The following is a 22,014-nucleotide window of genomic DNA, read 5'->3' as shown; positions in this document are numbered from 1 at the left end:
GTGCTACCGAGAACACGCTCCGTGTCCCCATTAACACAGTTAGAAAGGTGGCAAGGAAATCAGTTCTGCCTTCATGCCCACCCTGGGTTGCCCATTTCTGCAGGAGCCGAACAGCTAAAACAGGCAGTCCTGAAATAATCTTGAAGGAGAGAAGCGAGGCAGCTGCTCAAAGGCTTGTGCCAGCCTGGAGCTGAATCTCACTCAGGGAAAGGTGCCGCAGCAAAGGAGACCCTGCGTCTGATCAGGGAGCTCAGTCAAGAGCTGGAGTGTTTAAACAGCAATAGCAAAGGAACCTGGAAACAGAAAACAGGAAAGAGCAAAAGGCTTTTAAACAGTGGAAATGTTCTGCTATGGAGGAGGAGGAGGACTGAAGAGGGAGGATTAGCCATCTATAAATACAAGTAGCACTGAGTTAAAAGGCTAATTAGAATAGCAAAAAGAAATACAGCAGCACATTTCAGAGACTATTTCAACTAACAAAGAGTTTTTCAAATCTGTTTGCAAGAGTGAATATGAAAGAGAAAATTGGATCCCTATGAAATGATTTCAAGAATTGGAGGAGAAAAAGGTAATGGCAAATCTCTCAAACAGCTAGTCAAGCTCCCTGACATCTTCATCTGCTGCAAGGTAGAGCAGAGGACAGCAGGCCTCAGTTTTCACGTGCTGCGAGGAAAAAAGATCTGGTAACAGAGGATCGGTTTGTGACGACACGGGGCACAAAGGAGCAGGCCAGGCATGCCTCCCCGAGCAGGCCGAAGAGGAGCAAGCAGCCTCGCTGCTTCAGGCTCAGCTGGAAGAGTGCGAACCACAGGAGCCGCCCCCCGCAGCCCCCTGGCCCCGGGCAGGGACGTGGGCACACCAACGGGTGGCTGCTGGAGGGCGACAGCTCTGCAGCCCCGACATTGGCCCCACAGAGCCCCGACAGGCAGCGGAGAGGCATAGAGCAAAGCACCTCCCATGGAAGGGAACCTCCGAGCCTCCGATCAGTTGTGACCCACAGCCTCAGCATACGTCACACATCGCTTTTCGCTTCCCCAAAAGCTGGAACAGATGGTCCTTGAGTTCCTAACCTACTATATACGTACATGGACATACATATGTCTCTGTATACATCCACACACGGCTGATTGTGCACCCCTGGCCTGCCTCAGCCTGTAAGCACGAGTGGCTGGGCTGCAGTGCTGATGAGCAGCGCCACGAGCTGCTTCGCTCACCAGCAAGGCAGGCGCGGGACCCGTCCTCTGTGACAGAGGGTTCTAAATGCTCCTAAAATTGGACTGCGCTTCTGCTGAGGCAGGCGTGCACACTGGTTTGCAGTCTCATAACCAGCTGAGGTTTTATGGCAACAAGCATGGTCCCCACATGGTGCCTCCAGCAGCTTTCACTGCACTCAAGAGGATGCCAGAGTGGCTGTGAGGGAACACCTGCCCTTTGATCTGCATGGTATACTCTGATTGTCCCCAGTTTTGGGGACACAGGAGCAGGGCAGCCCTGCAAAGAGCGTGGAGCTAGCCTGAGACAGAGCTCGTCCCAAGCATCTGCTGGCAAGAGGCAGTGTGTAAAAGGGAGACTGTCACGGGAGCAGGGACTAGTTTGGGTTCACATCCTTAATGTGGGCTCCTGATAGTTCCGACTGGCACAAGGCTGTCATCCACATCCCGCAGCAGTTGGAGAAGGACTGGAATCCCCAGAGCTCACATTAAGGTAAACAGCTGAGGTTAAAAGGGATGGCTTCCATTCTGCATCTGTTCATGATATCACTGGTAGCTGCTGAGACCAGAGCCACAGGTCACAATGACATCAGGCCCTTAATGGGACAGGAGGGTGACAACGGGATGATTCAGGAGTCAGGGACAGGGCAGGGGGGAAGAGGTGGTCGCAAGGAGCAGACGCGGGCTGTGGCTGTCTCCTCGCTGCTAGACAGCGCGAGCCGGCTGTCCGTAAGCGTGTGCACAGCAGCAGGCAGACGTTGACAGTGCGGTAGCTAGGGAAAGGGCTGTCTGTCTGGGAACTTTCTGATATTAAACTAATTGCATTGCCTAGCAAATCATAACAGCAGCTATGATACTTTGCTCTTCTCCAAGGATGTAGAGTGGCTTTATGAGCGTTAATTAACTCAGCCTTGTACAACACGCCTGCAAGGCAGGTACAATTAGATCCTGGAGAGGGAAGTCAGTAGCTCTGGGTCCCACGACGTGGCAGCGCAGAGGCAGCGCACACAACCTGGGCGATCTCACGGGACCCACAGCAGCAGCTCCTCCCTGGGGTGCGATCAGAGCCCAGGAGTTCCCACTCCCAGGGCTCTTCTCTAATTACCCATCCCAGCTCCCTGCACACTTGCATCCATATTCATCATGACTTCCTGGAACAAATATATAGCAAAACCATGAGGAGGAGTTTTGCTAATCAGCAGCCACCAGCTGCATCCCCCTGTCTTGCCCCGGTCACATCTGTACTCTTCTCTCGACTCCCCCAGTGTGTCCATGCCTCTGCTCCTGCCTTGTGCACCCAGCCTGAGCAGCCAACGGGGCCCCCAGGCTTCACATGATACAATTCCCAACAGATGGTGTGCTCTGGGCATTGGGCAGCCTTGTGGAGGTAGGAGATAGCATGTGGGTCCTGGCTGCTCTGTGCCACTTGGACATGTCTGTGTCCCTGTCCTCTCTGCACTGACACCTACAATTCCTTCCAGCCAGGCACCTGCTCTCCAGGTGGTGTTCTCTGCAGTATGGAGCAAGGAGGAGAAATAGAAAAATTCAGACATGCACTTAAATAATTTTTAAAGTGATTTTCCCATGAGCTGTCAGCAGCTCTTTAATATTATGCTGCCTTTGCTGGCTGATCATGTCACTGCTCCAGCTTGGAGGGCGAGTGGTTGCAGCTGCCTTAAAAAACACGATGATAGCAACATCTCTCTCTTGGAAGACTCGTGCTAGCTGATCCTCAAGCACCATTCTGGATCCTATGAAAGAATGGCTTCTTGCAGTGGGCAGCAGGATGGCAGCAAGGGGTCAGCAGCAAAGATGCACAGCCACTGACTGCTGCCCTGTCCCCAGCAGAGAGTGGAGCCACAGGCTCCAGCCACAAGGTACGCAGAATATTGCTCAGAAATGAAGAACTGGTCTCAAAGGAGAGGAAATGGATGTAGCCTTCTGTGTCACACCACCCCTCCAGCCCTGCCCAGCCACCAGACTGGGACGGCTGCCCTGTCCCCAGAGATCCCTCCCTCCCTCCTCCAACAGCCAGCAGGAAGCAAACGATAAAAGCCACACAGCTGCTCACAGCCCTACACTGGGTCCCTAGCTGGTCACTGTCCTAATCCTTCAGCTGAGGATGTCTGGAGATTATGAGGAAGAAACACCATGCATGCTCACCCTGTCCTGCCCTCCCCGGGGCATCTGCCTGCAGCCACGGCCAGGAGCAGGATACTGGGCGCAGTGACCCGGCCCCACAATGATGGCTCATTAGGCGTCATGCTCTCCGTGCTGCCGTGGTCACTGCTGTCACTCTGGCAGGTGGGAGGATTTTGTACAGTGTGGATGACTGCTGCGAATGTCAGCTTTAATAGCAGATTTCACCTTAGCTGGACAAAAAACCCCTTTGCCCTGTGGCAAAGCCACTGTGGCCGAGTTGCATACACTCACCAGGTCAAACCTGGCCATCTGCAATTTGCACTTTCATAGCATGGGGAAGAAATAGTTATTTCCCCTAATTACATGTTAAATGCCAAATAAATGCCCTATCCTGTATGGTAATTGCAATGTCACTGTGTGATTAATGCCTGCTCTACAAGCTGAGAATCTGCACAACATTTGCAAACTGTAATAACCCAGCTCCCCCGAGTCATGAAGCTCTGCCTGGCCTTTCTGTCACTAGCCGTTTGCTGGGGCCTGGTGAGCCAACACGCAGGGAGCTTTCCAGACCTGCCAGAAAATGTCTGCAGCAGGGCCCAAGCTTACGACGCAAGTCTGTTCTGCACCAGCGTCAGAGAGCTGCGGCTATGCCCGGCTCCAGGCCTACCTGAGCGCTGTCCCTCAGGCAGCACACAGTGGCCCTGGGGCTGCACGACCCAGCCATGTGGCGAGGAGGGCAGTGCCGGGGCGGCCCAGCTCCCACGGCCCCTGGGAGCTGCGCTGGGGCTGGAGCTGAGGCCAGGAGCTCGGTGCAGGCGCTGGCTGCTGCGCCGGCCCCACGGCCACTTCACACCCTTGGGGTGTCCCAGGGCAGGCGCTCCTTGAAGCTGCTCCTGCCACAGTCAAGTGACCCATCACCGTGCCGATCGATACGAGGCTGAACATTAAAATTGATTCTCCAGACAATCTCACATTCCAGTAACGAGCAGCGCCCTCGTCGTGATGATTTCTGCAGACTTTCCATTATTATTTGTAAACAACGCCATCGCACTATGAACACGGAGGGTCAGGCCTCCTCGCATCAAAACAGCCAGCCACGACGGCCGGCAGCCATGGGAAACCGAGGGCTGAGCCGCGCTCCCCTGCCCACTGCTGCTTCTGAGGAGGGCAGCTACTCAGGAGAAGAAAAGGCTTTCAAGTTTAGTTTCATATGTATATGAGGGTCTCAAATGGTGACACTTGCTAATTACATTTTAGAAAATAACAAAAGGAAATTCTAGAGAAAAGCTCAGCGTTTAGCCTTCCTCCCCACATCTACGCTGTTTTTTCCACTTTTTAAAAGAAATAATCTTTTAAGCGCTAAAAAAACTCCCTAGTGCAGCTGGTACAAATGCAGCATAACCTTGAATTATATGTAGCAGGGCTGGCTTTCATTATTTATTAGCAAGATCAATTAGAATATTCTGTTTGCAGAAGAATATAATCCAATATGTACTTCAAGCACTAACAGCTAAATATATGCTTATTTAAAAATCAATCTAAAAGTCAAGGTTTCCTTTGTAAATTCTTACTACAGATTTAAAAAAAAAAAAGCTTTGAGTGTTACCACCTGCTGAATACTGTAGTCTCAAGGAGACAGCTATACATTTTAAAACATCTCAAACGGGAATTGCTTGTAAAAGGCAAACAGTTGCTGCAAACGCGGCATGGAAGAGCTGCAGGGCGAGGAGCCCAGCGCCCTGCAGGCGGGCAGCAGGAGAAGCCCCAGCAGCGTGCCAGGCGTGCCGAGCAGCTCGCCCCCGGCACACAGCATCCCGGCACAGCCTTGTTTTTCATTGACTCGCCTGGGCTGACGCAGAGCCAAAGCACCAGCCTGGAAACCTGGGTCTGCGAGCGCCGCAGTGTCCTCTCCTTTCTCCCCCAAACAGCAGGTTTCTAAGATTAATTGTCATGTATTATTTATTGACCTCGGCCGTGACCTTGGTCCGGAGCTGGGTGCTCACAGAGCATGCCCACCCTGCGGCGGTGCACAGGGAGGCCGCAGGGACAGGTGCGGAGACGGGCACTGGTGCTGCCCAGCCCCGGTCGCTCCTCTCACACCCCGTGGGTCCCCCCTCCGTGCACGGCTCCCCCAGCTGCGCCAGCACTGCCTTTAATCTCTCCCCTGCTGTAAGCCCGGAGCGGGTGTGCTCAGCGAGCTGCCAGGCTCTCCTTCTTCCTTAAGCTCTTTCTTTTTCGTCTTTCATTTCTAAATCTTATCCCCAAGTAAAGAGGGTATTTGATGGGATCAAAAGGTGACCTTTAACAAGGTTAGCAGAGCCTCAAATAATATCCTGCAAGTTCATGCACACTCGAGCATTAAAGGGAATGCTTTTCTGATCTCATGTTCCTCAGTGGAAAAGTTGTTTCACAAAGATCTCTGCCAAAAGTCTGTGCAGAGCACCGAGGAAACTTTCTCAAAAAAACAACACCTAGAGTTAGGCACAGATTGTCCTCCAGCTTCTAAGAAGGTAATCATTAAAAACTTCTGAGGTATTTCTTTCTCTGCTAACATTTCCCAGCTTCTTGCCAATTTCCTGGGTCTAGATTGCTGAACATCCCGCATCTCTCACTTATCCAAATAAAATCACTCAAACACATCTTAAGAGAAGTGTGGCTGTTACAGACGGGGGTCAGGCAGAAGCAATCAGGACCCTTGGAGGTGATCAGCGGACTGGAAACGCATCCAAATGGAGCCGGATGGGGACATCTGCTGCAGGAGGTGGGGGCAGCACGGAGCCCCCCCTGCGGGCCTACAGCGCGGTGCAGGCCCACGGCCAGGAGGACGGGGCTGGGGGAGCCCACGTGGGCCTCCAAATGATGCTGGTGGTGGCGAGGCCCTTCCTGAGGAGACCAGGTCCCGGCTGACCGCTGCCCCCTTGCCACGACAGCACCTGGCAGCCCCCTACAAGCACCGTTCGGAGACGCTGCAAGCCAGCGGTGATGGGACCCCGTGCCACCGGCACGGTGAGAGGGCGTGCACGGGCTGCCCCTCCATGCCAGAGCTGGCCAGCGCCTCCACACGTGGCAGGGCGCCCAAAGCGAAGCGAACAGATGGGGGTGGTAGGCGGATGGGGATGATTACCGGCGTTAATCACTTCCGTGCCGCTGTACACGAGCACAGCAGCGCAGCCCGGTCCGCTCTGCTGCCAAGCGCCACACACGGGCGTCGTGGCAGATGAGGGCTCGGCGACCGCCCGCAAGCTGCCCCCTCAGCATGGCTCGGCCCGCCCGCAGCGGGACCCCCGTGCCCCCACACCGGGGCGAGGGACGGGAGAGGCTGCCTCCCACCGCCAGCCTTGTCCTGCACACGCGTCCCCCGGGAACGCCAGGGCCACCCCAGGCCGGCCAGCAGCCGAGGGGCTGAAATGCCTTATTGCTCCTTTGAGACCTGGGCTCCACTTGTTTGCAGACTGAATTCCCAGAAGCCGAGGCTTTTTACTAGTGGATCTGCTGTAGAACCATGTTATTATAGATTGCAAGTTCCTTAAAGGTCAGATAACACAATACAATTGAATCATATTAGTGAGCATACCGACTTGGTATTTTACTAAGAAAACCCATAAAGCAGATTGTTTGTTGCAGAGAAACACAGGTTGTATAATAAAGTCAGCGTAATTGTCTCCAGAAACAAACAATCAGTTTACAAGAAAAAAAACTCCCTGTAATTGTGGGTCCTCCGTGCAGCTGCTGTCAGAGCAAGGCACTGGGAGGATATCGAGTGCAGATATTGCAAGTATGTATTTTACAATTTAGGTTACAGTACCTAAATGCATTGCAGAAGACCTAGTAGGGAAATAAACAATTTCCAAGTGTATTGTTGAGAGACAAATATTCAATACTTCATTTAATGTATGGTTTGCAGTTAGTGGTTAATCTAAGACAAAGCAGAGCGAGCCATGTTTCACACTGCTATTAAGGAAATGCAGAATTGATTGTTAGAATGATTGAAGATTTCTAAAGAGCACAATTCCGAAGTCAGTGATGACCCCTCCTTTTTTTTTTTCTAATTTGTGTGTAATCTACTCAGACAAATGCTTTTATCACATTTATTTCCTTTCCAAGTTACAACCTGTGTGATTAATTACTTAACTGCGCAGTCCTGGTTACCCTGCTGTACTGTCTAATTTTTCTTCCTTTTAAAAAGGTTTTCTACCCCAAATAGACATATTTCCTTTTTAAGCTCCTTTACTTCATTCCATTCAAACTTGCTGTTAATAACCTATCATATCAGCGAAAACCTACAGCAGAGAGATTTTCCCGCGACCTGCCCAACAGCTGCCAGTGCTGGCCTTTGATTCCGCAGGTACTACTGGCGGCAGTGGGCACAATTAGTCACCTCGCTTCCTGCTCGAGAATGGTGCAGACCTTTTCCATGGTGAGATGCGAGTCTTGGGGAGAGGAAAAGCACAAACCTCTCTCCAAAGCTCTCAGCGCTGGTACGGCTCCCCGCTCATGCAGCTCTTCTCAGCCCTCCGCAGGCCTGGAAATTCTCATTTGGTTCTAGATTTAATCTCATAATGAAAAAGGAATTGGAACCAGTGCAACTGTTTTAAACTACCCTAGTCACAGAAAGAAGAGGAAAAGTCATTTTTAAAAAAAAATTGAATACACAAAGCCACGTCGCCTTTCATCCATCTTTAATACCAGCATCTGCTGTTAACAATCTGGATGGAGGCGATGGGGAACGCTCTGCGAGTCTGCCAGCCTCCTCCGTGCAGGGCCTAATCTCCCTTCCTGCAGCATGCCATTGTGTTCCAGCCAAACAGCAGCAAAATGCACATGAAAAAGCAATTAGATTTAAATCTGGTTTCCTCTTTCTACCTTGCCTTTCTCTTTTCTCTACTTAGATGCTCTTCAGTGTTGTAACTAATATGATTTGTGTATAGCACAGTGTGAAACAAAGATGATTTATGGGTCTGTTAACACTACACAGCTACCTGACACCATCACAGACCCCTGAAAGGGCACTCCAAGAGCAGATTGCTAAGAGAATTCTAGCATTCTGTATAATTATTTATAAACTCAACCCACATAATCACCGCAATTCCAACTCTCACAACACTTGTGCGCTTTCTTTATGCCACGTTGTGCATTTTCGGGAGAAAATGCAACTACCGTCCTTGACCAAGCTCCGATGCCCTGAACACCACACACCCAGCCACTGCCAAATGCCAGCTCAATAAACTGGTGTTTAATTCAATACATTGATGTTTCAGCTCAGATTAACTTGTGCCTTAGCTAAAATAAATGTGGGTACAGTTTCTGCATTTCATTACCAACAGCTAATGAAGGGGTCTGTGCGCTTAGGAACCATCAGAAACGACTCCATCAGCAGTTTCAAAAGGCCAGCATTTTCAAGGCTACCTAGGCGACTTGGGTGCCAAAGTCATCTTTGACTGGTCAAATTTTACCTGAAACTTCGAGACCGGCTCTGTCAATGAGGATCCTAAGCCTCTGCACTAGCAAATGCCCTTCATTAATTCTTAATGCTGCCCCAAGTACATCTAGTGTCCTCATCACTTGGCAGCCCTCCCCCTGCAGAGAGGGCAGGCTGGGAGTAGAGCCTCCTCCCTTTCCTTCAACATATAACAAGAAGCCAAATGAAATAATGAAACAAACTCATTTTAATGCCACAGAGGGAATTGTTTTATTGCTAAAGCAGCAAATAGAACTAATTGAATCTGCTAGAAAAAAAATGGAGAGAAGGAAAAGAAAGGATAGGTGCGCAGTGCACAGACAGAAAGGGCGAATTGGGGTCTGAATATTCATAGGCCTGGAAACTGCAAATCCTTGAATGCAAAATATCTTCATAACTGATAACACTGCCACAGGAAATGCATGCACAGCACTTAGAGAGAGGAAGTCTGGAATGTTTGCTTTTACCTTTTTTTATTTTTTGAATTAATATTATGGAAGAAATCCTCTGGTTCATTAAGCTGCTTTGCACCCCCTTCATAAAACACGACAGGCTGAGAGTGAGCACTGCAGGCTGGTGCCGCTGCCCATCCACGGCTGACGCACGGCACGGCTGGGCTGAAGCTGCTCTTCCCAAATCACTTCCAAATCCATGCGTAGTTGGCTGAACCTGCCACATGCTTTTAAACTCGCTGTTTTCAGCAAACCTTAATTTTTAGTAGCAACATATATATTAATGTAGGGGGTTCGCATTTTAATTAAGGCAGCGTTCATGTTCTTCACTACAACACTAAGTCATCCAGCAAGAAACACGAAGGATATAAATCCTGTTAATGAAGAAGGAACTACATATTCTGAGCTGTACATTTAAACACCAACATACAAAATGACTGTTACACAAAGTGCAAGGGAGTACTCTAGGAGAAAGACTGGGCTAGAAATGCAATTTATGTTCCGGAGGGCTACACAGCACTCATATGGCACCACTGCAACTGTAGGCCACAAATCCACATCCCAAAGGCACAGCAAACTAGCCTGCTGTACCTCAACTTCTTTGCAGAGTGCCCTGGCTTGTCCTGTGCTCCCCAATACCCGTGAGCACCAAGTGGCAGCCACAGGTCTCAGCGGAGCCGCTCCTGCTGTGGCAGCCTCCTGAGCAATCCTGCATCTTGTTTGGGAGCAAAGCTACCGAGCTGAAACTCCTCTGCAGAGCCACCCCAGCCCCTTCCCTACTCCCAGCATCCCAAATCCCTACCCTCTGGGTGCAGCAAAGAAACGCACGCTCTTGCCAGCCTGTGACGCACTCCAAGCATTAGCAAAAGTTAATGGGGGGCACTAGCAGAGGCACGCTGCAAAGCACCTTGTCGGCAACCCTGGGCGAGAACCTTGAGCCAGGCAGCAGAAGACGTACATCTACCGTGGTACGCTGAGATGCCCCACAGGAGCCCTGGCCAGCAGGAATCCTGGCTCCTGAACACATTACTCTGACGGCATTCAGCAGGTTTAAACTTAAACATTAATAAGTGAGCTCCTTGAACACTCTTGCAATGGGAAAACATTTTCTCTCCATTGACTGTATCAAAAAAAATGGCTGAAGAATTTCTGTTCAAATTTTCCAAATTACCCAGTCCATGGCAGAGACATGGATGATCTCCTGCAGAGACAACCACATCTCAAGATGAGAGTGTTTGAGAATATCATGTGGGAATGGGGTAATAATAAAGCACCTTGATGTAACTTTACCAGCAGTGGCTCTAGCAGAAAAGACTGTAATGATCTAATAACACATTTCCCCTGCTGCCATTCCAGCCTCAAGAAATCCAGAGTAGTTTGAGCCTTAAATCCATCCCAGTCTTCCTTTGTCATTAATTGTTAGGCTATTTGTATTATGCATTTTACATACTGAGTAGACTCCAATTTCATGGTGGACTAGATTGCAGGAATGCCTCTTTTAATCTTTTTAATTCTAAAGTAGTATTAGAAAATATTAAAGTTCTATAGAGTATGCATTTACTCACATCTAACAATATCACCACAATTTAGGAGCAATAAAAGTCAAGCTACTGTCAGTATGATAAGCTTGCTGCTTTATTTCCAAAGTTCAGTCAGTTAACCTAGGAGAGCAATAGCTTTCCTACCATGAGTAACGATGCAGAATAATATTTAGACAGAGATAAACCCTTTTTGCATAGGAAATTGCATTAGGAGTTGCCGGGTCTTAGAAATTTTCAGCTAGCTGCGTTAGTTTACCAATGAAGTTATTGCCTCAGGCATTTTTCTACTGTGCTTTGATTTTTCGGGGGGTTTCTGGAGGATTTGGAGCTGAGTAAGGAACCTTTATTGTTCTTGATCTAGGCATGTGTAGCACACCCAGCGGCACAACGGCGCTCCCTCCTCCCACGCTGGCTCGCATGCAGCAGGCGTGGAGCAGCGGATGGGCAGAGCAGCCCAAGCAGCAGCCACGGCAAAGGACCAGACCCGGGCCCGCAGTGGGGATGGTGCAGACCATGGCAGGGTGCCCGCAGCAGAGCCCCGGTGCTGCTCCCCAGAACCCCCCACAGGCCCCAACAGCTGAGGACCTGGGATTAACAAGGCTCAGGTCAGCAGCCAAGAAACGAGCTGGGAGCACTGACAGCGCAGGCGCGTGGCAGAGGAGTCGATGCCCGTGATCCCTGGGGGAAGACAAAGCGGGGATGAACCAAAGGCCGATTAAAGACCTCTGGCAGCAACGACTTCAGGACCCATGGTCAGCCACCAGCATTTCATGAGTCATCACTTCAGATGTGAAAGGCCTGGAGTGCCTTTAAACAGGTGGGACTGGAGCTAAGGAATTCGTAATTAGTAACTCGCCCTGATGAGGCAGCCCCCTGTAGCCCCGGGCCAGCCAGGAGGCGCCTCCCCGACACGAGCTCTCAGAAGGAGGCCCTGAATGTGGGGGCGACAGCTGAGCAGTCCAGGGGAGCGGAAGGCACACCACAGGAGCCCTGACTCCTTTCAGAGCTATTGCCTCCTCGTAGTTGACATTACACAGATCATATGTTTTTGTCTTTTCCTTGACTGGGTGATCGCAGCTCGTGCTGTCAGCTGCTGAATCCAAATGCGAATTTAGCACACGCTTCTGACTCTGACGTTAGCTTTCCATGAGCGTGCTCGCCTGCTCAGCTTAATTATATGAATGTCCATCAAGAACAAATACAGAAAGGGCAGAGCTGAGGCTGAAATAAAGTTATTTGCAGATGTGGATGAACACTAATAGAAAGTATATTATATTACTGTACCCATCTCAATGCAAGATGAAAGCATCTATGTTCTAAAACAAAGGAGAGCTATGAACTCAGGCTACCAGAGTATCGCTGCTCTACTTGGAACCAAAACGATCGCCCGCTAATAAAGGAAGGGACCGAGTCCACTCCAGACTGGCTCTTGAGGGAACGGAAATCAGATTTTAAGCTTGAGATGTGCTACAGCAATCTCCGTAATACAAAATAAAGTCTGGCAGATAGAGTTATTTTTATCCAAAGTCAGTGCTGTTTAGGAGGTTCGTGGCTTTAACCAACGTCCCCCTACTATTTCCTCTTCCCCCAAGCCTCCCTTCCTCAGTTTCTTCAAGGTACTGATGAGATTGGACCAGACAGACTCTGGGATATTTTGGGAGGATCCTACGTTACTTAGCTGTGAAATCAATTGTGAATTTTGCATCCACCCTCAGCGTTTGTCCTGTTTATATTGCCAAATAAATTCTTTAAAGAAGTACTGTACTTCACAGGAGAGCTTGTCAAGGTAAATACCTTCATTTACATAAAATGTGACTAGCAATTGAAATGTTAAAGCCATAAAGAGCAAGTTTATGATCCATCCTTGATGCTTGGATGTATAATATGACAAGGGGGAAAATAGTGTGCCTTGCAACATTTACTAAATTGGTATGTTGACTCTGGGGATGGAAATGGGAAATTTGAAAAAAATAGGTATTTTTCCCCATAAATATGAATCCTTTCCACAGCCTTCAGATACTTGCCTTTTGAATACTCTCGCTCAACTTGGGAACAGCAGCTACCCAAACAAACAAGTGGGCAGATGGCAGCAACCCCAGCCCTCAGGCACCCCCATGCACTGGGGACCCGGACTGAAGCACCGGGGATGGGGACGGCCCCGTGCTGTGTCCCTGGCCCCTCCGCCTCCCTTCTCTCGCTCGAAGACACCGCGCCGTCTTTCAGTTCGCTGGGGTTTGTCCCAATGCTCCGGGAGCACTGGGATGCTGTTGGTGCCACGCAGCCCTTGCATGCGGAAGCCCTGGACCCACAGAGGCTGCTGTGCTGTCGGCCCCGCTGAAGTCCGAGGGAAGGCGGCACCCACACGCAATTATTTTTAAAGCAGAGATCTGAGAAGTAATTCCTGCAACCCCTCTCTTGTGCCTGGCTTTGCCGCCAGCAGGCTGAGCAACCCACGGGGCAGATCCTGCCCTGGGTTTTCCACCTCCGTACCCCAGGAGCAAAAGCAGCACCATGCTTTGCTGCGGGTGAGCTTGCGTGGTTGATCTAAACAGTAATTCCTCTCTGAGACTGAAAAGACTCTCATAATTTAGGGTTTTGTTTTCAACTTTAGAAAAGGGACTGGAAACCAATTTAAACCACTTCAAACCCTAAATAATACTTTTAAAAATGTGAATTAAAGGGTAAAATGGACTGCTGCCTACTTACATACCACAGTGAAATTATAATATCCACACTTAATGCTCTGGAAAGTTTGATAGTGTATGTTCTTCACCTGAACTCAGCACTAACATTTCAGCCATTCATTCACACTCTTACCCTTCTCAATTCATTGAAACTACTTCAAGCAAAAATCATTTGAAAGAAATTACCTCTGTGTATTACACCATGAGCAGTGAGAAATGTCCCACATGAGCCTCTCCAGCCCCCAAAGCAATAAAATTTCTGCTGAAGTGCATGATATAATAACTCAGGGAAAAGAAGTCCCCATGACAACAAGAGGTAAGAGAAATCCATGAAAAGCAAAAGATTCAAACCTCTCTCAATACAAGGTGTCACCAATTTGTACTGGAATTTTCACTTTGAAAATCAAAGGCTTTGTCCATAACTTTCTCTGAGAACCTGTTGTTCCTTCACCACTAGTCTGTGCTTCTAACAGAGCAGAACAAGCCTCTCTAAATCAAAAAAAAAAAAAAAAAAGCAAAGCAGGGGTCAGACTCATCATTTAAACCCATGAATGCAACCAGCTGACTCTTTGCCTCTCTCTTTTCCAAGGCAGCTGTTTTTCCCCAAGGCCTATTTTTGGATTTTCTGTAGTATCTACGTGCTTGAGTGATACTACCTTCATACACTGAGTGAAGCTCACCAACTTTGACACTACAAATAATATTTAAACTATTAGAAGCCAAGCACTGTGGCATTTACGTAAGTGGCTTACAGAGCAAAATCCTAGAGAAACCCTACGTCCTGAAGACACAGTGCAATAGTAAGATTATTTCAGGCCTGGAGACACGCTATGGCTCCCCCTGTGCTCTAAGGAATGCTCCAAAAGCCATCACAAGCCTCGCCTCTGCCTGGCTTGGCTGTTTTTCTGAGCCTTGGTTTCACTTCAGGCCTTCTGAGCCTTGGTTTCCCTCCCCTGGGAAGCGCTGAGCTGCCCCGTCTGCAGGGCCCGTGCCCGTGCCCGCCACGATGGAGCAGAGCGGGAGCAAGCGGCGGGGGGATGCAGCCCCAGGACCCCAGCCTCCAGGCTGCCCCCCGAGCTGCAGGCTCCGAGCAGGGCGGGCAGGCTGCGGTAGGCGCCCAGCTGCAGGCAAGCGCCTTACACCAGGACACCTTACAGCAGGAGGCAGGAGCAGCCATCCGGCAGCTGTCCCCTGCCAGCGTGTTGTCCCTCACACTCATCTCGAGCTCTTTGCGAGAAGGAGCGAGCGCAGTGCGGAGAGGCGCTGGGTGCTGAAAGCCGCTGCCATTCCCATGGCTACAATCAAGTAGCCTGTGGTTAGCCATCATCAGGTGATAAAACACTACGAAGAGGCCTGATTTATTTCCGCATCCCATCCCTTGATCTGAAACGGAGCGGAAAACTTGGGAGAAACTGCTGATGAATGTGAGTGGTGAGCAGGCTCCCCTGGCACAGGGAAGGGGCAGAGGCCGGGGGCTGGCACACGGTGGGTTCACCCTAGTAGCTCTGGGTGCAGAAGAAAATCCAAGCCAATGATGCAGTGGCCTCTCTCCAGCCTCCAGAAGGGTGAACTGCAGGGACAGACTAATGGACAGCCTGGCCCTCTTCTCACAGCTGCCAGCCCATAAGCGAGGTCAGCACCAGACCCATCAGCTCTGCTGAGAGCTGGGTGCTCTCAGCACGCTCTGCCAGGAGCGTGGTGCATGCAAGCACTTGCTATGCACAGAAGATGGGCTAGAAAGAAAACAAACAATGCAAATGTAGGTTCTAATCCAGACCTAAGGGTTTAGCAAATGTGAAAGGGACAAGGTATTGAAAGAGCTATGTTACATAGAAATACTGGTGCAGTCTTCAACCCTGATAAATCTCAATATATTGGATCCCCAGAGGTGGGAGGGCAGCTGAGTCACTATATTTCAGCAAAAGCCAACTCACAGCAGGTCCCAGACAAAAAAAAAAAAAAAAAAAAAAAAAAAAAAATCAATACACTTTCCCTAAGTTACCAGAAGCGCAGAGGGCACAGTACACTAGGAAGGCCTTTTACAGAGAAATACAGCAGTTGCCAGGCATCTGCAGTGGTGCCCACCATTAGAAGCAAACCCCAATCTATCCTTCCACTGTAGGTGTTCCTATAGTGCCCATCAGCGCAGAATAGCAGCGCTGATGGAAGCAGTTTGATTTTCTGAATATCCTGAACGGATCAGAGTGGCATGAGTATTACCCAGCAACACAATTACATCTCACAGCAAGGCTTACGCTGCATGAGGCCACGGCCAACACGGCCCTGAGCTACTGCTGTCCAACAGCTGTTAAGGGATGCTGGAAGGGGGTCTCATCGCACATCCTTGGGCGCTTCCAGTGCCATTTCTGCCAGCAGCCATGGCGGCGAGGGCACAGCACTCTGCGGCAGGATCAGCTCCTGTGCAGCCTCCACAGAGAAGGCTCTGCCACACCAGCCTCCAGATGACAGCAGGAGGGAGATGAGACCGCAGGCAGTGCCCGGGAGGAGCAGAGCCTGTTACAGGGATAACCATGCATGACAGCAGCTTCCCAAATACAGATGAGTTTAATGTCCACAGGGACATGACAGAGCATTGGCTCCCCAGCCACAGCCAGCTGCTTCTTGAAACTGCTGGCTCAAGAACACATGTTTATTCTTGGGAAAAGAGCTCCCTGTCATGGTATTCATCATTTGTATGAGGGTAGTTGCTTACAGAATAACACACCGGCCTGACTGTTACGGAGAACACTCCAAAAAAAAACAACACACCACACAAAACAGACAGGCAGTGAAAACAGCATTAGACATGCAAACCATTTCATTGCTTGTCATGGTGACTGCTCCCTGCAGTGGCTGCAGTGGGACTATTCCACGCATAAAGCTACATCCCGTATAACTGCTTAGCATGTGGAAGCCTGGGGCAGAGTAACAGGAACGTGGTCTAATTACAGAGACATTGCCGCAGCTTCTTGGTGAAGGCTCCACTGAGAGGGGAGGCAATGAGCAGAGCAACATGCATGTACACACAGAATTTAACTCCTGAAGTGAGGTTTTGGAATAACCTTCAAATCGGTGAACTTCAGAACTCCAAACATAATTTCACCACTATCAGACATTCTCTTTGCTTTATGGACATCATATTTTTGTTGAAACTACAAAACTGACTGTTATGAATCCTCAATTTTCTGCTAAACATTGGATGTCCAGATAGCCTTCAAAATGCAAACGGAAGGAATTGAACCATCTCACGTTCCTGAGCCTGCAGGCTGATGGAGCTGGTGGTCTCCGAGTCCTGGACTGTCCTATTCAGCGAGCTCTGGGAGATGCTGAAAGTGCTAAGATCTACTCTTTTGGTCATTCACACAAGCAGAGCAACCCAGCTAAGCACCGTCTGTTCAGGCTACTTCTCCCTCCTCATGCACTGAGAGCCCCAGCCGCATTCTCTGACACCTCCAGACAAGGTGCAGCAGCTCTACGGGTGTAAAGCGATCCCACGGCTCACACAGCTGGCAGAGGGCAGGGCAGCGGCTGCGATGCCAGCAAGATCAGGATCGCCTCCTGCTTCCCTCCAGTTAAAGCTGCCCAGGACCACACCGACCAGCGGGGCTCTGCTGCAGACTCCAGGTCCTGCCCTCCCTTACGCTGCCTCTCCGACAGCTGTCACAGCACGCACCAAACTGAGGCTTCCAGCACTGCAAGGTGACAAATCTGTCCGAGGGTCAGACACTGTGGGCAGCTGGCAGTTCCCTTTATCCACAAAATCCTCTTGTGCTCATTTGCAGTTTTTTCTTGGCCAGGCAAGGAACTCGGGCATACCCTGGATGCTGCTTCAGTTGGTAATGAGCATTTGTAGGTGTAAGCTAACTTCCTTCACTACTCGGAGGCCTCTAAGAGCTTCCCCCTTGTTCTGCTGCCCTTTTTGCACTCCCAGACAAGTCTCTCAATTCATTTCCAACTGCAGGATAGCTCAGGACAGAGCTCGCGGCATGGGACATGCCCACGGAGGCAGGAACATCGCGCTGGGGAGCGCGTCGCCCACGCAAGCACCGGGGGCTCGCACGGTGCCTGGGCTGAAGGGGCAGCAGGCACGGCCCTGGGGGTGCTGGGGGCACACAGACACTCAGGCACTGACTAAAATTCAACTGCAGTTTGACAGGGAACAATGGCACATCCTGTGCTTTAGAAGGAAGGAGAGCGCGATAGTCACCAGTGACTTCCAAAGGAAAGGCAGATAACCCGTTCCTTGCCAGAACCTGACATGTCCACGGTGGGACAGACTTCTGGTGTGTCATAAGGATAGAGTCAGACTCCACTGCCCAAGGTGATACTTACTGCCAGCTATCAAGGTCCCAGACTTGAGAGAGAACTGAAGATATGCAAGTAATACATACACACAATATAAGTAATGCCACACCGTTAACAACAGAAAAGGTTAAAAGTCACTTCCACCTACCCTTCTAACACAATCTTTAATAGCAGTCAAGTTAATTTAATAGTAGTCAAGTTAAAACCTGCATTAAGAAAAAAGATTAGAAAGTTATCAACAAAAGTTAATGCACATCAGGTATTAGGTGCAGCTTAAAGAAAGTTCTATCGCTGAACTTGTGCTTCAGACAGACAAACACTAAGATGTATAGAATCACAAATTAGAGTCACACAAACAATGCTGGCAGCATAGCACAAAACAACTGAAACAAGCCTTGAACTCGGTTTGCAACAGTACATGTGTAGGAAGACTTCAGTTCTGTAATTTCTACGTAAACTTTGACTGCAGAGTTAAAGCAATGACAAACAGCACAGCTTTTCCTAAAGGTTACCAGGAAAACAGAACAGACTGCAGAGAACTGGTGTAACAGGCTTTGCACACACAGCACCATCCAACACACAGAAAGCTGTATTTTGCACTAACTTCAGCCTCTGAACACTGTCCCGAGTCAGATCCTGGACACACTGTTTACGGCTGACTAACCTCAAGGCAGCAAAAACCCAAATACGTGGTACACACACAACAGAACGGATAGCATTTAGGTACCATCTCCATTTTACACATGGAGAAACTAAGGTGAGGAAGCTGCTGCAAGACCAGCCCTTAGCTGTATTAACAGAGGTTGGACTAAATGATAAGCTTCTCTTCCCAGCTCTACTGGACTATCCGAACACGTTCTCAGAAGTGAATGACAAAGCAAGGAACACCAAGACGGATATTTCCTTATTTCATTACATATGAAAAAATAAACTCAACCGTATTAAAAACTAACAGCTTATAGTTCATAAAAAGAAGTGTTATATGTAAAATATAAACAATTGATAAAAGTCACTAAGGAGACACTGGTATAAACACTTCAACAGCTGTCCTTTAAAAAAAAAAAAAAGGAAATAGACATTTCCATTGAAAGGAAAAATCTCCAGTTACTCTACCTAGGACACAGTTGCAAGCAGTCAGCCTTCTTAGTGCACCCAATTAATATCAGAGAGGGTCAGGAAGAAATTCTTGCGAGTGTGGGCAGCGTTTCCTCCCCCCCCCCCATGCTCTGCAGCTCTGTACAGCACCGAGCACAGCAGCCTCCTGGTCTGCCACAACACGACCCACTAGCACGGTGCAAGGGGAAGGAAGCCTGTGGCTCCTGAGGGCCGTTAACGCTGCAACCTGCTACTTTGTTCCAGCAAGGCTGAAAAACTTTTACAAGGAGAATGGAGAACAATGCTATCTGGGTTGGGCAGGTGTGAAGAGGGGATCGGGTTAAGCAATCAGGGCAAATGCTCAGGGCCACGGTGACAACTAAAGCAGCCAAGTCATTTATTTGTCCCCTGACCAGAGAATCCATCCTCCAGCCCTGCCCAGGAACCTCACAAATCAGCTCTGGCCCACTCTTTTCGTCTCACACCTCTCTACCAGTGCAGCACATCACTAGTGCTGGAAATCAGCTAAGCAGACCGTAGAGCTACTGCAGAGATGAAAAATTTCAATGCTTTCTGTAAGCGAAAAACCTGTGCACACCGTTTACTCCAGGAGAGGAGTTGCACCCACACTCTAGCCCTTTTCTTGTAGCACGATTTTAAAGATGAAAAAGCAGCTGCTTGCCATATTCCGTGCTTGATCTTCTTCTACTGATTTTGAATAAAACCAAACCTATCTATATGCAAGTCTCTAGCTTCTTCCAGCAGATTTTCTAAACGTATTTTTCAAGCCAAAGCTTTCCTGCAGAAAAACAAACAGTAAAAAAAAAAAAAGACCACGTCTGAAATTATTATATTAATATAAATAAAATAACGTCAGTCAACCTTTTATTCGTTCCCCATGTTGGTACAGAATACTGAAAACACTCTCAGAGACTAACATACTTTCAGAGCGCTGATCTCCACTTTACTGAAGTCCCTCAAGAAAATCCCTCAGCATTCTAACAAAGCCAAGTGGATGCTACACCAACTATTATGAGGACTTGGCTTCCACAATTTCCATAAGAAGTTGCCCAGAGTTCCTCAGATTTGCATGCTGTCCTCATGAAAACTGTGTACGCTAATGCAGAGCATCCAGGTAATTCATGCAGTAACCAACTTGCTGCCCTAGTATAGTTTCTTCTTAATTTTCAGAACACACGTGCAACAAAGATGCAGAACTTCATCTGCTTAACCACAGACCGTTTCTTGGAAAGAAATTGGTATGGGTTTCTTTTAACCATAAACTGGAGAACCACGGTAATTCGCAAGCTACACTAACATGCTGCGCTCTTTTTAGTTTAAGGCTAAGAAGAAAAAAAGGAAAAAAAAAAGGAAAAAATCCAAGGGGGGGAAAAGAAAACCAAAACACATGCAACAAAACCCTGAGCCATCACGATTCGTTGATTTGCTAAACCTGCCAAGGCAATTAACACTTCCTTACTGCAGTTCAGGGTCTTCTAATAATCAGAACTTTTAAGATTCCCTAAAAACGTTACGCTATGCCAGGTAACAACGTTCAGAGGTTTCTTCACGAATAGAATTAAACCTTGTCAACGGAAAACAACTTTCTGACGTGGAACTTGTTGAATAAAGAGTAAATCTCATTTGCGAGGTGCACCACGCAGCGCGTACGAAAGCAGGCATCCCCTTCCACTTCAACACCCGCGGCACCAGCTGGAACAGCTCGCGATCTTATTTATTTCGGCAGTTCCGGACCCGGTCGGACGTGCCGTGCACCGGGTGCTGCGGTCTGCCCGAGGGCCCCGGGCAGGGCCGCGACAGAGCCGCGACATCTCACGCGGCTCCTGCCCTTCGGCCACGGCCCCGCACCGAGGGCGCGGCGTCAGCCCGCCGAGGCGGCCGCCCCCGCCCGGGCAGCACCGCTCGCGCCTCGCGACCCTCGGGGGTCCCGGGACCCCCCCCCCTCGGCCCTCACCTGTACCACTCGAGCCCCTTCTCGTAGTTCCTGTCGAAGAAGTGGGGCTCGGTACCCACGGCGCGCACGTCGGGGTGCGCCCGGATGGCCTCCAGCAGCGCCCGCGTGCCCCCCTTCTTCACCCCGATGATGAGGGCTTGCGGCAGCCGCTTCTCGCCGTAGTCCGGCGTGGTGCTGCCGCCGCCGCCGCGGCTGCCCGGGCTGCCGGCCCGGCTCAGCTCCTCGTCCGTGGTGCTCGACTCCTGCGGGTCCCTCTCGAAGGCGCCGCTCTGCGCCGCGATCGCCTCCCCGGGGGCCAGCGGCGTCCGCGGCCAGGCGTCCGCCGCCGCCGCTTCCCGGCTGCCGTTGGCGGCTCGCGTCGGGGCCGCGGAGGCGGCCGGGGCGCCGATGGTGCCCGGCGGGCTGCCGGGGGAGCGCGGGGCCGCCGAGCCGGGCGGCGCGGCCGGGGAGCGCAGGGCGGCCGGGCCGGCGCCCCCCATGAGGCTGTAGCACAGGTAGGTGAGGCAGAGCGAGAGGCTGCACATGCAGAGCAGCTTCCGCGCCGGGGGCACCTTAGAGCCGCGCCCGCCCGGCACCCCCGGCTGGGCGGGGGGGGACATGGCTGCTCCCCGCTCCTCGCCCCGGGCACCGGGCGCACATGGTGTCAGCCGCCGCCCGGCCGCCCCGGCCGCATGGGGCGCCGCCGCCCTCCCGCCCCGCCGCCGCCGCGGGGGGGGAGCCCCGCATGGCACGCTCGCCGCCGGCCCCCGCCGGGCACCGGGACTCAGCGCGGCCGCGCGCCGCCGCCGGCCCCGCACTGTTGCCGCCGAGTTGCTGCCGCGAAACTTTGTGCCGGGTGGGCGGCGGGAGCGCGCTCCCGCGCCGGGAGGGGAGGGGACGGCCCGCGCCCGCCCCCACCGCCGCGCCGGGAGCGCGCCGGGCCTCGCCGAGCTGGGGGGGGCAGCGGCCGCTCGGCACCGGGGGCGCCGCCTGGGGCAGCTCGGCAGGGCCCGCCCCGGCTGGCAGCCGGCAACCCCCGGAGCCCCCGCCGCGTGCCTGCGCCCCCGGCCCCGCGGAGGGTGCGTGCCGCCGGTCGGGAGGCAGCGCTGGCTGTGCTGCTCTGCGTGCCCCCCTTTTCCTCGGCAGAAGCGGCCACGCCGCAGCTCCTTCGC

General features: G+C 51.0%; 1 protein-coding gene across 1 annotated transcript in view; it reads right to left on the bottom strand.

Moving 5' to 3' along the window:
• The window catches only part of HS3ST4 (heparan sulfate-glucosamine 3-sulfotransferase 4), a 65,538-nt gene extending 44,076 nt beyond the window's left edge, over positions 1 to 21,462 (bottom strand). Inside the window, exon 1 of the mRNA XM_040575041.1 lies at positions 20,864 to 21,462. Coding sequence (XP_040430975.1) covers positions 20,864 to 21,462 — 599 coding nt within the window. The remainder of the gene's footprint in view (positions 1 to 20,863) is intronic.
• Between the last annotated feature and the right edge of the window lie 552 nt (positions 21,463 to 22,014).

Source organism: Cygnus olor, chromosome 15 (genome assembly GCF_009769625.2).
Source record: "Cygnus olor isolate bCygOlo1 chromosome 15, bCygOlo1.pri.v2, whole genome shotgun sequence".
Lineage (NCBI taxonomy): Eukaryota > Metazoa > Chordata > Aves > Anseriformes > Anatidae > Cygnus > Cygnus olor.
The sequence above is the reverse complement of the archived record's forward strand: the minus strand, read 5'-3'. Positions and strand labels throughout refer to the sequence as shown.